The sequence below is a fragment of the Diabrotica virgifera genome, chromosome 2, assembly GCF_917563875.1.
Source record: "Diabrotica virgifera virgifera chromosome 2, PGI_DIABVI_V3a".
In the NCBI taxonomy this organism is placed as follows: domain Eukaryota; kingdom Metazoa; phylum Arthropoda; class Insecta; order Coleoptera; family Chrysomelidae; genus Diabrotica; species Diabrotica virgifera.
Genome location: NC_065444.1, coordinates 9,315,136 through 9,332,116, shown reverse-complemented (window position 1 = coordinate 9,332,116; position 16,981 = coordinate 9,315,136). Strand labels below are relative to the sequence as shown.

Genomic DNA, 16,981 nt, shown 5'->3' with positions numbered 1-16,981 from the left:
TCTAACTAACAATTCCAGCAATTACTCAAGGAAACTTATTATAGAGGAGATAGACGGCGTAGCGCGGATTACTCCTTATTTTAGGTGTTGTGCAAATTGAGCCCAACTCAGTAATAAACCCAGTTTACGTGTCTTAATATACTCCAGCGCCAGAGTTTTTGCCCTCCTAACTACCACGTTTTCCGCCAAAACACCCCAGAGCCAAATTTACGTTGAAAACAGAGATGAACTCTGCACAGAGGGTGTCTTAATAATCCTTTGTTGTTTATTTGTTGCTCTGATAAGTGTAAATAGCCTTAAACCGGAAATTGTGGTGGATGCGAATGGTGGATTTTGATTTTCTTGTACCCGCATTGCATCAGGTAGAAGATTATTCAGTTGTTAGTGATTTTACAAAGAATTCTATAATTAATGAGAACAAACAAAATTGTTTTAGGTAGCTTTACTACACATTTGCTGAACAGAAAATAAATCTGTGAAATTTATCAAAGGTAATACCACGAGTCCTCTAAATTTTATCGATAAATTTTTTTGTTTTCACGAAAACTCCTTTATTTGGTAAAATTACGAAAAAAAAAAACGAATGATAAAATCGTTCTCTCCTTCGGACTCGTGATTTTATCCATTTCGGTTTGTTTGAGTGATTTTACCCTAAATAAAGAAGTTCAAGTATGAAAACGAAAAAATTTATCAAGCAAAATTTAGAGGACGAGTGGTATTTGAAAAGATTATTTTGTGAACCAATATGTATTATTAGTAAATACGTGCATCTGTGAAATATTTTTAAGACAACTAGGCTCAATGTCTTAAGTAGGTTATAGATAAATTATTTTATGATTTAAAAATGAACCAGTTTATTTATTATATTGTTAATACATAAAAAACTGTTTAAGTCGAAAACGAACAATTATTAAAAACACAATTTTTATTACTAATATGAGATTTTCCAATGTCGTTCGTAACGTATTATGTGAAATTTAGGGTACCTTAAGTTTTATCAGGGAAGAGACTGTTTTATCAAAGAAGAGGCTGTTTTATCAGTATTACACTCAACGATTGGCTAGAACGACGCGTGGTGATTGGCTGAAGAAGCAAAAACGTCAGAATTTGACAGGTGAAAAAAATAATCAGTAGTAAAACGTTTCACACGAAATATTACATTTTTCGGGCATGGATAAATAATATAGTTATTCCACTCTAACTTTTTCCATGCGTCACAGTTCATTCTCAAACAGGTTAAATTAAGAAATAAAGTGAAACGTACGTCGATGTGTATTGATACGTACTGTCAGAGTGTCAGTGGTAATAATTAGGAAATGGTTATTATCTCGATAACGTATTTTATAAAGTTAATGTATTGAAGTTTTTAATCTTTTTTCACTATTAAGGAGATTGATGAACTCAACATTAAACAGCTTTAACACCATACAGACCATTACGAATATAAAGATTAATATAGAACGGCAATAAATCAATTTAAAAAAAAGTCACAACAAAGTTATTATTGTTAAGAACATTTAATATTACCTAAGGTTGAAAAATAAAAAACTATCAAGTGAATTACATAAAAAACAATTAATATTTTTAATATATCAAACCTTTGGGGAAACAGTGATACAAATGCAAAGCTTTAACAAATAAGTTATCAACACTACGATAATACTCATCTTTGTCTGGCGACCCAAAAGTCAGAATTGCAACTTCTTCTTTATATAACTGAAATATTATATTTATTTTTTTATAAATATAAAACCAAATAAACAATAAATGCATATAAAAATAAACTGTCACTGTCATTGAAAATTATAAACGTCAAAATTCATAAGCTATCAAAGACATTCTTTATTGTTTATCCTTGTTTAACTTATTGTAATTTCTATGGAAAAGCGGCTTAATTTTGCGATACTAGTATCAGTGAGATAAAAGAGATCTAAAAAGTAATTCGTGAATAATTTACTACATCAGTCAGTAAATCTCCTAAATATTATCTATACGCTGTGAGCTCGTACGTAGAGGGGATATTTATAAATTCGCGAGCGCCAGTAGTGGCAAGTCTGTAAACGTTTACCGGAAATTTGACATAAATGTCAAAGTGATTAATTTAAAATTAAAATTAAAAACATTAATTATAAAAAATATTAGTTGGTCAAAGCTGTGGTATATATTTTTACCTTAAATATACTTACGTTTTAAATACTGAATTTACGTTTTTTTAATGTTCCGTAATATGTAATCATAAATTAATCTAGTAATCTTAGCGCCATCTACACGATAATTGTGAAAGTATCCGAAGTAAGAAATTAATATTTCATCAATAGAACGTCAAAATGATTAGCAAAATCTTAAAAAAATCTATTACAATTTAATTACTTTTTAGCGTTGTAAATATTAAGCGATAACAATTAAATAATAAATTTAAAAATTACTGGTGAAAGTTGAATTAGTAATCCGCCAGGAGCGACACCAGCGAAGCTCAGAGCGTATATAAAATGTATTTATACTCTGAATGGTGTTTGTTGATTATAAACATTGATTCAATAAACAATTGTATATCTCTTCTGCAATTCTTAAAATACTGGGTATTTTTATAATTGGAGTTTATTCCAGAATTATACATATCCTTTCCTGATGATATAAATGATCACCTCGTGAATAGATCAATTTGGTTTCAGCAAGATGGAGAATCTCCTTATTATCTTGGAAGCGTTCTTGAGTTTCTTAACAGTACATTTTCAAATCGTTAGATTGAAATAAGAAGAGCTACTAATGACCAGCAAATTCCCCGGATTTGAGACCTTTAGATTATCTTTTATTGGATTTAAACACCTCAGAGCTTTTACGTTAAAAACAGACATGAACTCTGCACTGAGGGTATCTTAATAATCCTTTGTTGTTTATTTGTTGCTCTGGTAAGTGTAAATAGCCTTAAACCGGAAATTGTGGTATATTTTAAGGTAGATTTGCTATACATTTGCTGGACAGAAAATAAATCTGTGAAATCTATCAGTAGTAAAACGTTTTATAATAACGTTCGTGAGTTTCTTAGCAATACATTTTTAAATCGTTAGGTTGGAAGAGGAAGAAAACCTCTAGATAATTTTTTATTGGATTTAAACAGCTCAGAGCTTTTACGTTGAAAACAGAGATGAACTCTGAACAGAGGGTGTAGATCCTCTTGAACACAATGCAACATTTTTTTTTCAATTATATATCATTTTTACATAATATTATGTATTTAAAAAATTATAGTCCAATAAATAAAACTTGTTTACAATTTTTATTCTCCAGTACTATTTTATTTATAGATATTTACTTTTTTTTCAGTGTGGAGTGGAGGGGTGGACCTACAAGGACCTTTATTCATACACGAGCCTCCTCATCGGGTAGAATTCAGTAATAGTTCGGGAGGAAAAGTAGATTGTACCGCACAAGGTAGTCCCCCTCCGGAGGTTGAGTGGATTCTTGCGGATGGATCTCCAGTACATCAGGTTTGTCTCTTATATTATACAATATTTTATGAATGAGCTTGTTTCGAGGTTAATACAATGAGGCTTTAATCTAAAATCAATATTATTAGAAGAATTGATATTAAAATTAAAGAGACCAGGCTTCCAGGTTGAGACGCGTCGATATTCTCAGGACCGAGCTTTCGACGTCCTCTCTGATGTCATCTTTAGGGCTTCCGGGGTCTCAGTCTCCTGAGTCCCCAGATACTACACTGCTCACTGGTCAGTACACTACTTCTGTGTTTAGAAAAACCAATGTTTTGACTTTGTTTCAGCAAGGTCACGCTTCCCATTCCATTGTCAAGTCAGATTAGTTGTGCTTTTTCTTGATGTTCAAGGGGAACTGATTTCTAGGTCCCTGTACGCTCTGCTTACATACCTTGCAGCGTTTCTTGGAATTGGCTGTATACGCACATGATTGGTCTTATAAAAGAGATGATGCCCGAAGACTCCCAATGAACATAAATTCTACAGAAAAACGTAGAATACATCTCTTGCATACCTAATGATTTATAAAAAGCTTCTTCTTCGTCTTTCTGCTTCTTTAACAGGCTCGCGCCTGTTTCATCTTCGGATGCGTCCTCATCAGATATCCAGCTTGTCCCTCCATCTCTTTCTTGGCCTTCCTATACTCCATCGGCCCTTTGGTGGTCTGTCTCGTGCTATCTTTACCAGTTTTCTTCTTCCATTCTGCTTATATGACTATACCATTCTTTTTTTTTTCTTTTCAGTGTCCAGTCATTTAGGTTCTCTATATTACATCTTTGCATGAGGTTTATGCTACATTGTCTGTCCCATAATGATTTTCCTGTGATATCTGAACTATTTTCATTTCACACGTTTCCATCAGTCTTTTGGTCCTTGTGGTTCCAGGTCGTGTTTCCGTAGTGTAAGTCATAATTGGCCTAACTATTGTCCTATAATTCTTGACCATTGTTTTTGTCCGTAGATGTGTGTTGCGCCAGATAGTGTGTTTAAGATATCCTGCTATTCTTTTGGCTTTGTTTATTTATTGGGCAACTTCCGCTTCTGTATCTCCATAACTGTGCATTGGTACCCCGTCAAAATAGCCCCGTCAAAAAAGCTCCGACAAAATAGCCCCGACATAATATCCCGCACACAAAATAGCTTTGACAAAATAGTCTGCAGACAAAATAGCCGCAGAATAATAGTCCGCCAACAAAATAGCCCCGACAAAAAAGCCCCAAAAAAAAAGCTCCCTTCAGAATTCATCATGAAATAATTCTTTAAAAATACATTTTTTCGGAAATGGTAATTATCCTCTATTCAGATGTTTATCTTAACCACATTAAATAAAAATTGTCTTTCCAGAGAACTCGAGTCCTCTCTTTCCTGCCTCTTGGAAGTTTGAACATTTAAGTTAAGCGAAAATCAATATTAATTTATGATATTAACATTTTTTTCTGTTTTCGGGCAACAGTAAAATGCATTTTAAATTAAATAAATTAAATACATTCTTCCTTTTTGTCAAATAATTTAAATTAAAAAAAAGTTTTTGGACACCTTGTATAAATAATTATGTAATTGCTTATAAGAGGCTATTTTAGCCGGGGCTGTTTTGACCGGGGTTATTTTGTGTGCGATCTATTTTGTCGGGGCTATTTTGTTTGCGGCTATTTTGTCGAGGCTATTTTATGTTGGGGCTATTTTGACGGGGCTTTTTTGACGGGGCTGTTTTGACAGGGCTATTTTGACGGGTCACGCTGTGCATTAGTACTCCCAGGCAGCTGATACTTTTTTTGCTGGATTATTTTGCTGTCCACTTCCAGTTTGCAGCTTTTTGATTGTTTAGAGATTACCATACTTTTGTTTTATTTGATGATATTATCATGCAGAAATTTTTTGTTGTTGCGTAAAATATTAAATTGATAAAAAAGTCTCTGAAGGTCATTTTCACTCTCTGCAATAAGTATGGCATCTGCAGATCATAATTTAAATATAACTTCTTTGCCCATTCTGTACCCTTTACTCAGGGTTTTGACTTTATGAATAATTTCATCCATGATGAGATTAAACAGCAGCGGGCTCAGTAAGTTTCCTTGACGTATGCCTCTTTCCACTGGTATCGGCTGTGTTAGTTTGTTATTAATTCTGGCCCGTATGTTATTTCGGACAGTGCCTATCTCGGCCCAAGAAAGAGGTAGGTCGTTTAATAATGTCCCAAGTCGGCGCAAAGATAAAAACGGCTCGATATAAAATATGCCAGCTTGGCTCATGGGATAGTAATTGTTACTATCAAATAATTTTACATCTCAATGGAAAAAGATACATTTATAGAATAACTTTATTAATAGTCTAGTAAAATAAAATTACACTACATGTAAATCAAAATGTAAATTCGTACAGGTTGAAACAAATTTTAAATCACAGTTAAGGTGGGTACAAAAGATATTTTCAAGAAAGTATCCAAATCATACAAGGGGATCATTGTTTAAATAATTAAAAGGGGGTCATTTTTTCAAAAAAATTACTTTTTTAACTGCTGAGATCATTCAATTACTAACGAAAGTATATAGGATGGTTTTCTGCAAAGCTGAAGTGTAAATATTTCACACAAGACTTACTAAATTAAATTTGACCCCCTATTTATTTAAATAATTATGCATAAAACTTTAAAAACAAATTTGCAAATAATTATTTTTAGCGTTTTAAATAAGCACTATAAAATATCTTATTTTACAGGAGAAGTTGCGCTATGTTATCAGTATTAATAAAAAAAAATTGGTCCAAAAATATTTAAGATTTTTTTAAATATTGAATTTGTTTATTAAATGTTACTCTATTTTCAATTGCAAAAACGCGGTTGTTGCCAAAGAAATATTTACCTGTATTAAATCTTATTATTATTATTTTTATGTATGTTTTCGATAAATGTATTGATAAATTCAAATTTCAATTAAACTTCCCCCTAAAATGGCATTTGAAAAAGTTTATAATTTGTTTTTTTTTTAATAACGTAGCGGGGATTAAATATTTTGAAATGCCGTTTCGATAATTGGGTTCCTAGGAATTTTTCTCTAATTAACAAATTTTTTTGTCTTTTTTTCCTCTTCTTTTTTTTTCTTGGAGTAATATTACTACGGGCCCTTTTAGGGTTAAGTTTCATTAAGAATGTCGAATCTCTAAGTTGTAGATTCTAGAGCTAAAAATATTATGATTGGTCTAAAATCACTTAAATAAAATGTGGCTACTTACTGAGTAACAGGGTGTTTTATTTAAAATTTAAAAATTATTTTTACCAAGTACTTTCAAACTATTTGACGTATCCTTATCATACTTGGCAGAAAGTGTGGGTACTATACAGTCTACTAAATTGTGATAAATAAAAGTTTCTAGCTACTACCAGAGGCGTACGACAGGGGATAGATAATGATTGACCCTTTCCAAATTCTACGCCACTGAGGGAATTACTATTTTAGCGAAATTTTTAGATTCTCCAATACTGTCTATGTAAATAATATACTCTTTACTGGTAACGATTAAGTCATTAGTTTTCGAGATATTGGACGTTAAAAATGAAAAGGCATAGTTATTTTGATTCATTCATTCAATCATTTTAAACTTCCAAGATCTCTCAAACTGATGACATTATCGATACCAATGAAGTTATTTACATACACAGTATTGGAGAATCGAAAAATTTCGCTAAAATAGTAATTCACTCAATGTCGTAGAATTTGGGAAGGGTCAATCATTCATTATCCCCTGTCGTACGCCTCTGGCACTAGATATAAACGTTTATTAATCACAATTTAGTGGGGTGTATAATAGCCACACTTTCTGCCAAGTATGATAAGGATACGTCAAATAGATTTAAAGTACTTGGTAACAATAATTTTTAAATTTTTAAATAAAACACACTGTAACTCAGTAAATAGCCACATTTTATTTAAAAGACTTTAGTTAAATCTTAATATTTTTAGGTCTAGAGTCTACAACTCAGAGATTCGACATTTCTAATAAAATTTAACCCTAAAAGGGTCCGCAGTAATATAACTCCAAGAAAAAAAAGAAGAAGTAAAATGACAAAAAAAATTTTTCAATTAGTAAAAAATTCCCAGGAACCCAATTATCGAAACGGCATTTCAAAATACTTAATCCCCGATACGTTATTAAAAAAACAAATTTTAAACAAATTTGAATAATTTTCAAATGACATTTTAGGGCGGAGTTTAATTGAAATTTGAATTTATCAATACATTTATCGAAAACATACATAAAAATAAAAATAATGAGATCTTAAGCAGGTGAATATTTCTTTGGCAACAACCGCGTTTTTGCAATTGAAAATATAGTAACATTTAAAAAACAAATTCAATATCTCAAAAAATATTAAATATTTTCGACCAATTTTTTTTGCTTAATACTGATTACATAGCGCAAATTAGTATGTAAAATAAGATATTTTATAATGATTATTTAAAACACTAAAAATATTTTTTTGCAAATTTGTTTTTAAAGTTTTATATACAATAATTTAAATAAATAAGGGGTAAAATTTAATTTAGTAAGTCTTATATGAAAGATTTACCCTTCAACTTTGCAGAAAAAGATCCCATAGACCTTCATTAATAAGTGAATTACCTCAACAGAAAAAAAAGTATTTTTTTTTGCAAAAATGACCCCTTTTTATTTATTTAAAAAATGATCCCCTTGTATGATTTGGATACTTTCTTGAAAATATCTTTTGTACCCTCCTAAATTTTGATATAGAATTTGTTTTAACCTGTACGAATTTACATTTAGACTTTTTTTATTTTATTATGCTATAAATAGATATATGTATATAATTATACATAGCAAAATAAAAATAAAAACTAATATCAAAAAATTTTACATCTCAATGGGATATGATTATTGTTTATACTATTGGTAATTCGACCACTAGTGGTCGAATAACAGTGGTCACGAATCCTAGTGGTCTTCAATTTTGATGAAAGCTTTGCAATTATTCTTTAAACATCTCCATTTTGTTTAACCTGAAGCTAATTTTCGTTTTTGTTCTTTAAGTTTATAACGTTCACACACTAATAGCAATTTTACTCTTTGACTAAATATTTCAATTATACTGGGCTTTAAAGATGTCATTATACTCTATTTGGATACTGCACTAGCAGTTAATTGAAAGATACGTTCATTCCACTACGAGGTGTCTAACGAGTAACATCGTTCTGTATTTTGTCGTGCTTTGTAAAACATAATGCAAAAACAGTGACATTAGTGTACCTTCAACTAGAATTATAGTATATTGTGCAACAAGTGCAGAAAGGTACTAATTTCTCACGAGTTTGAAAAGTTGCGGTACGAGCGCAAGCGAGTGCCGCAATTCAAACGAGTGAGAAATTACCTTTCTGCACGTGTTACACACTATACTTTTTCTACAAGCACAGTTTTTCCTAAAAATAAAAATCACAATTTCCAAACGAAGATTAATTATAATAGGTACCTATGTGATAAATTTTAAACTGTATTTAATTAATACTAATCAATTTAAATTCCTTATACCCAAATAAATTGCACAGAAATCAGTTAAAACATTAATGCACTGCCTTAATTTGTTTAAATTTAAACTATTTTAAAAAATTATTAGGTACACATTATTGACGTTGTATTTATGCAGTCACGGATTTACACAAAACCTACTTCATTCGACGTCTCTTGCAGATGATGCTAAATCCTTATTAGTTATTTGGTAATTATAAAATGTTTAATAAGAATAAAATTGTAAAATAAAACAGTTGTCACATCCATAATTTAGTTTCTATGCTATAGTTAAATATAATAATTGTCTTATAGGTTATATATTTGTCTAAAGTTTAATCACGGATGTAAACAGAATATAACGTTACTCAGAATGAGGTAGTCAACTGTGCAGAAAAGAACTTTGCGGCACAGAAACGTCACTTTGCGGCACAGAAACGTCACTTTTCTGCACACTAATGTCAAATATCTTATACTGTGAGTAAATATCAAGTTTGCTAACATAAAATTGTGCAGAAAAGTGCATTTTGTATAGTGGTTGTAGAAAAATTATTTTTGATTACATGAGCAGTGGTGAAGCAGATCCTCAAACAGTCAATAGGTCTCAAACATCTAACCAAGCTTTATCCTATGCATCAGTAGCGAAATCGATTCTACGGCCCACATTTCCAACCAAGAAAAACTGTTTCTTAAATTCGCAAAGAACCAAAAATGTCTGTACATTATTGAGGGTAGGGGTATTGAGGTAGAATGTTTTTCTATCTTTTAGATATTATAATAAGACATTTTCCCTAATCTATAATTCCAAGAGAAAATTATTATTATACCTACTAATGGGGTACTAGTACCTACCTGTTAATCTTCGAGCCGAACTGGGGGGTTTTTAAAATGTACCTGGGGTGGCATAAAGGAATAAATGAATATAGGGAGCCAAGGTGGGGATTCCCCGTTATTTCTGCTGTATATGTTTTCGATAGTCTTGTTAATGTCTGATGGTATGTTTCGTTTATATAACAGGTGAATTACGTTATTCAGCTCTACTTATTCATTGAAGCAACAGTAAACCGGGTCGTTGTATTCTAGTGATTTTTGGATGACATGTCTGACAACAAAAACTGCATCGATACAGGATCGTCCGAATCTAAAGTCTTGTTGTTTATCTGCTAGATCTATTTCGTTGGTAATTTTGGCGGTTATAATTTTTGTGGTCAATTTCAGAGCGGTACTGAGCAGGTTTATTCCTTTGTAGATTTCGGGTACCGTTTTATCACCCTTTTTAAACCTTAAGATGGTTGTGCTAATTAGCCAGCTGTTAGGTATTGTATGCCCCGAAAAAGCTTTTTGTACAAGTAACCTTAGTTGTTCAGTGAATTTTCAGCATTTCATTTGTAATGTTTTCCGGTCCTGGAGATTTGCGGTTTTTCAGTTTTCTAATACTTTAGTAATTTCCTCCGCTGTGACGATTAGCCTCAGTTGTTATCTCTGGAGTTTCTGGTAAGGTCTGGTCTTCACTTGTCTTAAACAATTGAGTGAGTGTATAAAAAGCTTAAAAGCATTTATTTAGTCACTATATTATACTATGAAATTTACCATAAAAACAAAAAGTTATTTTATCCCTTTTTGCCTCACTCCATATCCATATATGAACTCTCCATTAATTCTGTAATTTAATTTTCCAAGATAAACTTTACATTTGAACGCATAATTCAAAATCCTAAAAATAAACGAAATCCGCAATGAAAATTCAATATTGCACGAACATTAGTTACACTGGAAAATAAAAAAATCCTGCTAAATTGAAATTCATGCCTGCTAATGAGACATGACGGAAATATATGGATTTGTCAATTTACGAATATTTCCAATAATACCGAACTATTAAACAAATGCATGCATTTAATAATCAGCATAATGTATGAGTAAATTAAATCAGTAAAGAGCAAACACTCATTCGGTAGAAATATTGCTGTTTCCAAAATTTTGAAATTTGCCATAAATCGAATAACATTATGTATGATGACCTGCGCTTACATGAGCCACAAAAATTTAGCGATTGTAAGCAATAATGGTTGATTGCCACATGACAATAAGAAACGATTGAGCGATAAGCAGCAACTCGAACATATACGACGTCAGTTTCATAAGGTAGAATAAAGTTAGCCCATTAATTCCGAGACCGACTATATACCAATATGAGCGAAACAATTTCTGAATCAACAAAACTTGCCTTAACTCCTCCATACCTAGCCACTGGAAATTCATTCAAAAGTTTAATGTGCCTGTTTAAAATTTCTCATAGTTACATTGCACTCTTCGTCTCCACTATACGCAGAGCTATTTCAGAAGCTCTTCATGAATATGTAGGTATATGAATGTGAGTTACCTTTTCAACAACAACCATAAATCTTTTCAGAGCAGCAGTATGTAAAAGACAGATTGCCATGATGGTCGCCAACATCCGAAACTGATATTCACTACAAGACGAAGAAATTATTTTGACTCCATATTTGGAATATATGGAAGAATTAAAAGCAATATTGCCGAAACAATTGCCGCATTTTTTTTTAAATTGCTCCATTTACTCCAGATTGATCAATTTGTGTTGCCGTCCAAGTATTGCTCAAAATATTAACCAATATAAGCGCACCGTTAGCTTGTATGGCTGTTCCCATTCTTTTTTCCTAAAATGGGGGATTAAGACGCGAGTAGATGTTACATAAATTAGTGGTGTGAGTGGTTCTTGGGAGAAGAATGCTGAATAGAAAGTGATATGAAATGCACATATCGATAATATTGTTTTTTATAATTTTAATTTATAATATGCTTATTTTGACGTTTCGATTTCCTCTTCAGAAATCGTTTCGATATAAGTACTGCAATGAAAGCGTATAATTCAGAAATGGAAACATTTTTTCTATATCATTTCAATTGAATAGTAGCATGATTTTCATTAACTATTTCTTTATAGATATCTTAGTGTCAATTTTTAACTGATTTATTTTAGGCTAAAATAACATTTTTAGTAAATATCATTTAACGGTTTTTCCAATTTAATTAAAAATGATAAATACAATACTTCATTGTCAGTTCGGCTTTCTACATAAAAACTGCAGGAGAGACTATATAAAACTATAATGAAAAGGATGATAATGTTAGTTTAATAAACACAGCACTCATTTTTAATCTAAAAAAACAAACACAAATATTTTAGTACCGAAAATGCCAAGCTGAACTTGAATATTTTATTATAAATCATCTCATTTGACGGATTCTGCATAATATTTTTCTGTAATGTACCTCTTTATGCAATATTTTTTTATAGACGTAGGTGGAGTAAATAAAAAAATAGTATTTTGAAGACATGAATTCAAAAAAGAATGTGTGTGTACTTTGAACAAGTAAGAAGTTACACTTCTATTATATGATTTCAACGAAATAAAGATACTTAAAAGTTTATTTGTATTTTATTTAATTAACAAACTAATTTTGATATTATCACTTTCAAAATTTTTTATTAAAACAACACCAAAAATTAAAAAAAAAAGGATAACAATCGTCCGTGTCAGAATTTGAACCCGGGACCTTCGCGTTATGTAGTCGAATGCTCTACCAATAACCCATCAGGGTTTTGTTTTTACGGCATCTGCGAAACAGATCAAATGAAGTATTAAATATAAAAATGTTTAAAATACTTATTATCTTACTTCCAAAGAAGACAAATCCAAAGACACAAAAATTATAATAAATATATTTACTAAAAACACTAATATATTATTTTCAAACCTTAGTTGCGCTGATACATACATAACTTAGATGATCTAGCAACTAACAACATACTGTCGGTGTGCGCATGCGCCAGTGAATGTAAAAATTCACCCTCGTGCCTAAAGAAATATAACTTCAAAAAATCCAAAATTTAAAAAGTAAATCGGATGAATATAAAAAAATTATTATAAATTATTAGTATAAAAATCATAAAAACTTAATGAGCAAGTCAGTTTCTTTGAGATTATTACTACTGTAACTATGCTTCGTTTCCGAGATAGCGGGTGTTGAAATTTTTCTTACAAACTGACGATTTATTTATTGCTCGAAAACCGGTTGAGATATGCAAATGAAATTTGATGGGTTTTAAGAGGTAGTTATTGTGCATTTCTTGACATATCATTAAGAATTTTATGTTAAAAATTGGCGAACATAAGAGTCACATTACCCATATGCGCCCCAATGGGCGCGAATATCAAATTCCTAGTGGTATATCTAAAAATGCGCAATAACTACCTTTTAAAACCCACCAAATTTCATTTGCGTATCTCAACCGGTTTTAGAGCAATAAATAAATCGTCAGTTTGTAATAAAAAATTCAACACCCCCTATCTCGGAAATGAAGCATTTGCGGACATAAGTTTATAAAGCAAACTGTCATTATTTTTTCATGCAGAATTGCCCCTTAAAGTTCGCCATACTTATTTAAAAACACTCTATATTGACAAAGAACAAGGCTGGTTGTTAAAGTACCTAACTTTTTTGTATTATCTAACATAAGCGAATGAATAAAAAAACTGAATGTTAAGAAAACATGGGGCTATAGTTGGGTTTTAATTTCAGTATTATATAAATGCTAGAATATTGACAGGGTGACGCGAACTTTGAGAAAAAGTACAGTTGGATTTGTACACCCGGTATACAATGACAAGTTACCTGTTTAGCAACAATATTATTACAGCGACATTGTTCAAGAATAAACGTATAACATATTACAAAACTCACGTAAATCGGACAAGAGGTTTAGGAAATTCAAGACATCAAAAATGACCAATCACCATTTTTAAGGTGGTGCGTTAATTTCTTGGAGAAGTGTATTTAATAAGTCATCTGTAGTGGTTCTGTTCTTATAAAATCTACTTTGTTCTTCGTTTGTAACTCCTATGGTTCTAAATAATACCGAAGGCGTTTAATGTACTTTATAGTGGCTTACAAAGGATTAATGTTTATAGTAAAGGGCGATATGGGTCAGGATTATCTTTAAATTAGTTGGGTTTTAATATGAAAATTATTGTAGGTTCACTCCAGGCATTAGGGAATTGTTTGGTGGAGAAAAGGTGGTAATATATTTCCAGATGCTATCGTTTAAAATTTAAACGCATTTGGGATGACGCTTGATCCATTAATGGATCTAAACTAGTAGAGGTGTTAAAATTAGCGATAGTAACATACAGTGGCTCTTACTGTATACATCATCATCATCATTCTCTTTGCCTCATCCCTATGCGGGGTCGGCTTCCCTAATTGCATTTCTCCACACAATTTTATCTTGGGTCATATCAATGCTAATCCCCTCTCCCAATATGTCCTGCCTTATCGTCTCCCCCAGGTCTTCTTTGGTCTTCCTCTCCTACTCCTTCCAGGAATCTGCACTTCAGCTATTCTTCGTATTGGGTGATTAACGTCTCGACGTTGAACATGACCAAACCATCTTAACCTATGCTTTCTCATTTTGGTATCAATTGGTGCCACACCTAGACTTCCCCTAATATACTCATTTTTAATTTTATCCTTCTTTGTCACTCCACTCATTCATCTAAGCATTCTTATTACCGCCACATGCATTCGTTGTTCCTCTTTCTTTTTCACTGCCCAAAATTCAGTTTCGTACATCATAGCCGGTCTTATCGCTGTTTTATAGAATTTTCGCTTTAGCTTCATTGGAATTTTTCTATCACACAACACACCACTCGCTTCTTTCCACTTCATCCATCGAGCCCTAATTCTACTACATGCATCTCCATCTATTTCTCCATTACTCTGTAATAACGATCCTTAGTCCAGAAAGCCACTGCGCATCCGCTAGGAAAAATATTCTAATTCGGATTTTTTGCACAATCTTACTCAAAAAAGACTCCTTTTAACAAATTTACATGTTGCCAGGACCAAAAGGTGGTCAAAAAATTTTTAAACGTTTTTTTTTTTGTTTTTTTCCTAAAATTATTTTTTTTTTTTGCATGTAAAAAAGTTTTTTTAGGTTTTTTGGATCATTCCAAACAGAAAAGGTGTTTAGTGACTTTTCTCTAAAAATGATAGTTTTTGACATATAAGCGATTAAAAATTGAAAAATTGCGAAATCGGCCATTTTTAACACTCAAAAACTATGTGAAAAACTGAAAATTTGAATGTTGCCAAGGTAGGTATATATTTTTTAAACATCGAATAATGAAATCCCGAAGAGTTTTTTGCAATACAATTTTCAAAACTCCTTTGTTTTTTAATTGCTAATCAAGCGTGCGCGACACTATTTTCCACCGACAGTATGGTGCAAATGAAAGGAATAAATTCGTTATTTCGTAAACCGGCGACTTTAAGGAAAAATCCCGAAACAAGTCGATTTTTATTTTTAAGTTATGCTATTGTGGCATATACGGTATACTAGTGACGTCATACATCTGGGCGTGATGACGTAATCGATGATTTTCTTAAATGAGAATAGGGGTCGTGTGCTAGCTCATTTGAAAGGTTCTTTAATTCTCTATTCAGTAATATAAACATTTACATAATTATTTATACAGGGTGTCCTTCTACTTCTTTTTTTGTCAAATAATTTAAGTTAATAAAAATTGTTTGGTCACCCTGTATAAACAATTATGTAAATGTTTATATTACTGAATAGAGAATTGAAGAACCTTTCAAATGAGCTACCACACGACCCCTATTCTCATTTAAAAAAATCATCGATTACGTCATCACGCCCAGACGGATGACGTCACTAATATACGATACATGCCACAATATCATAACTTAAAAATAAAAATAGACTTGTTTCGGGATTTTTCCTGAAAGTCGCCGGTTTATGAAATAACGAATTTATTCCTTTCATTTGCACCACACTGTCGGTGGAAAATAGTGTCGCGCACGCTTAATTAGCAATTAAAAAGCAAAGGAGTTTTGAATATTGTATTGCAAAAAACTCTTCGGTATTTCATCAATCGATGTTTAAAGAATATCTACTTGCCTTGGCAACATTCAAATTTTCAGTTTTTTACATAGTTTTTGAGGGTTAAAAATGGCCGATTTCGCAATTTTTCAATTTTGAATCCCTTATATGTCAAAAACTATCATTTTTAGAGAAACGTCACTAAAGACCTTTTCTGTTTGGAATAATCCAGAAAACCTAAAAAAACTTTTTTCCATGCAAAAAAAAAGAATTTTAGGAAAAAAACAAAAAAAAAACGTATAAAAAATTTTTGACCACCTTTTGGTCCTGGCAACATGCAAATTTGTTAAAAGGAGTCCTTTTTGAGTAAGATTGTGCAAAAAATCCGAATTAGAATATTTTTCCTAGCGGATGCGCAGTGGCTTTCTGGACTACCTAGGTACCTAAAACTATTGCTTTTCACAATTATTTCACCATCCAAAGATACCATTTTATTTGTAGTAACTCCATCTTTAAATGAACATTCCTAATACTCTGTTTTTGTCCTACTAAGTTTTAAACCTTTTTCCTCCAGAGCTTGTCTCCACTCGTCCAGTTTTTGTTCTAAGTCTCTTTCAATATTTCCTATTAACACTACATCATTAGCATACATTAGGCACCATGGAATGCTACCCTGTAGTTTCGCTGTTATCTGGTCCAAAACTAATGAGAATAAATAAGGACTAAGCACCGAGCCTTGGTGCAATCCCACTTTCACCTGAAATTTATCCGTCTTTCCCACACCTGTCCTAACACTAGTCGTTACTCCCTCATACAAATCTCTCATATCTTCTACGCAAATAATTAGCATATTAACCAGTTCTTGTCATCAAAATCCACCAAATACACCAAGTATTAATGCAACTTTGCTCATTAAAAAAGTCTCATTCGGTTTTCATGGATAAATTTTAAAACATCTTTTCTTGACAGAACATAGTTTTTAGGCTGGTATCTTTTGACCATGTTAACATTCTTATTTACCATTAAACTCTTCTTTACCATTGAA

General features: G+C 31.8%; 1 protein-coding gene across 1 annotated transcript in view; it reads left to right on the top strand.

Annotated features, from left to right (window-relative positions):
- The first annotated feature begins 2,853 nt into the window (after positions 1 to 2,853).
- The window catches only part of LOC114328633 (cell adhesion molecule Dscam2), a 384,871-nt gene continuing 370,743 nt past the window's right edge, over positions 2,854 to 16,981 (top strand). The window contains exons 1-2 of the mRNA XM_050644410.1: positions 2,854 to 2,871; positions 3,306 to 3,488. Of these exons, the coding sequence (XP_050500367.1) occupies positions 2,854 to 2,871; positions 3,306 to 3,488 (201 nt within the window). The remainder of the gene's footprint in view (positions 2,872 to 3,305; positions 3,489 to 16,981) is intronic.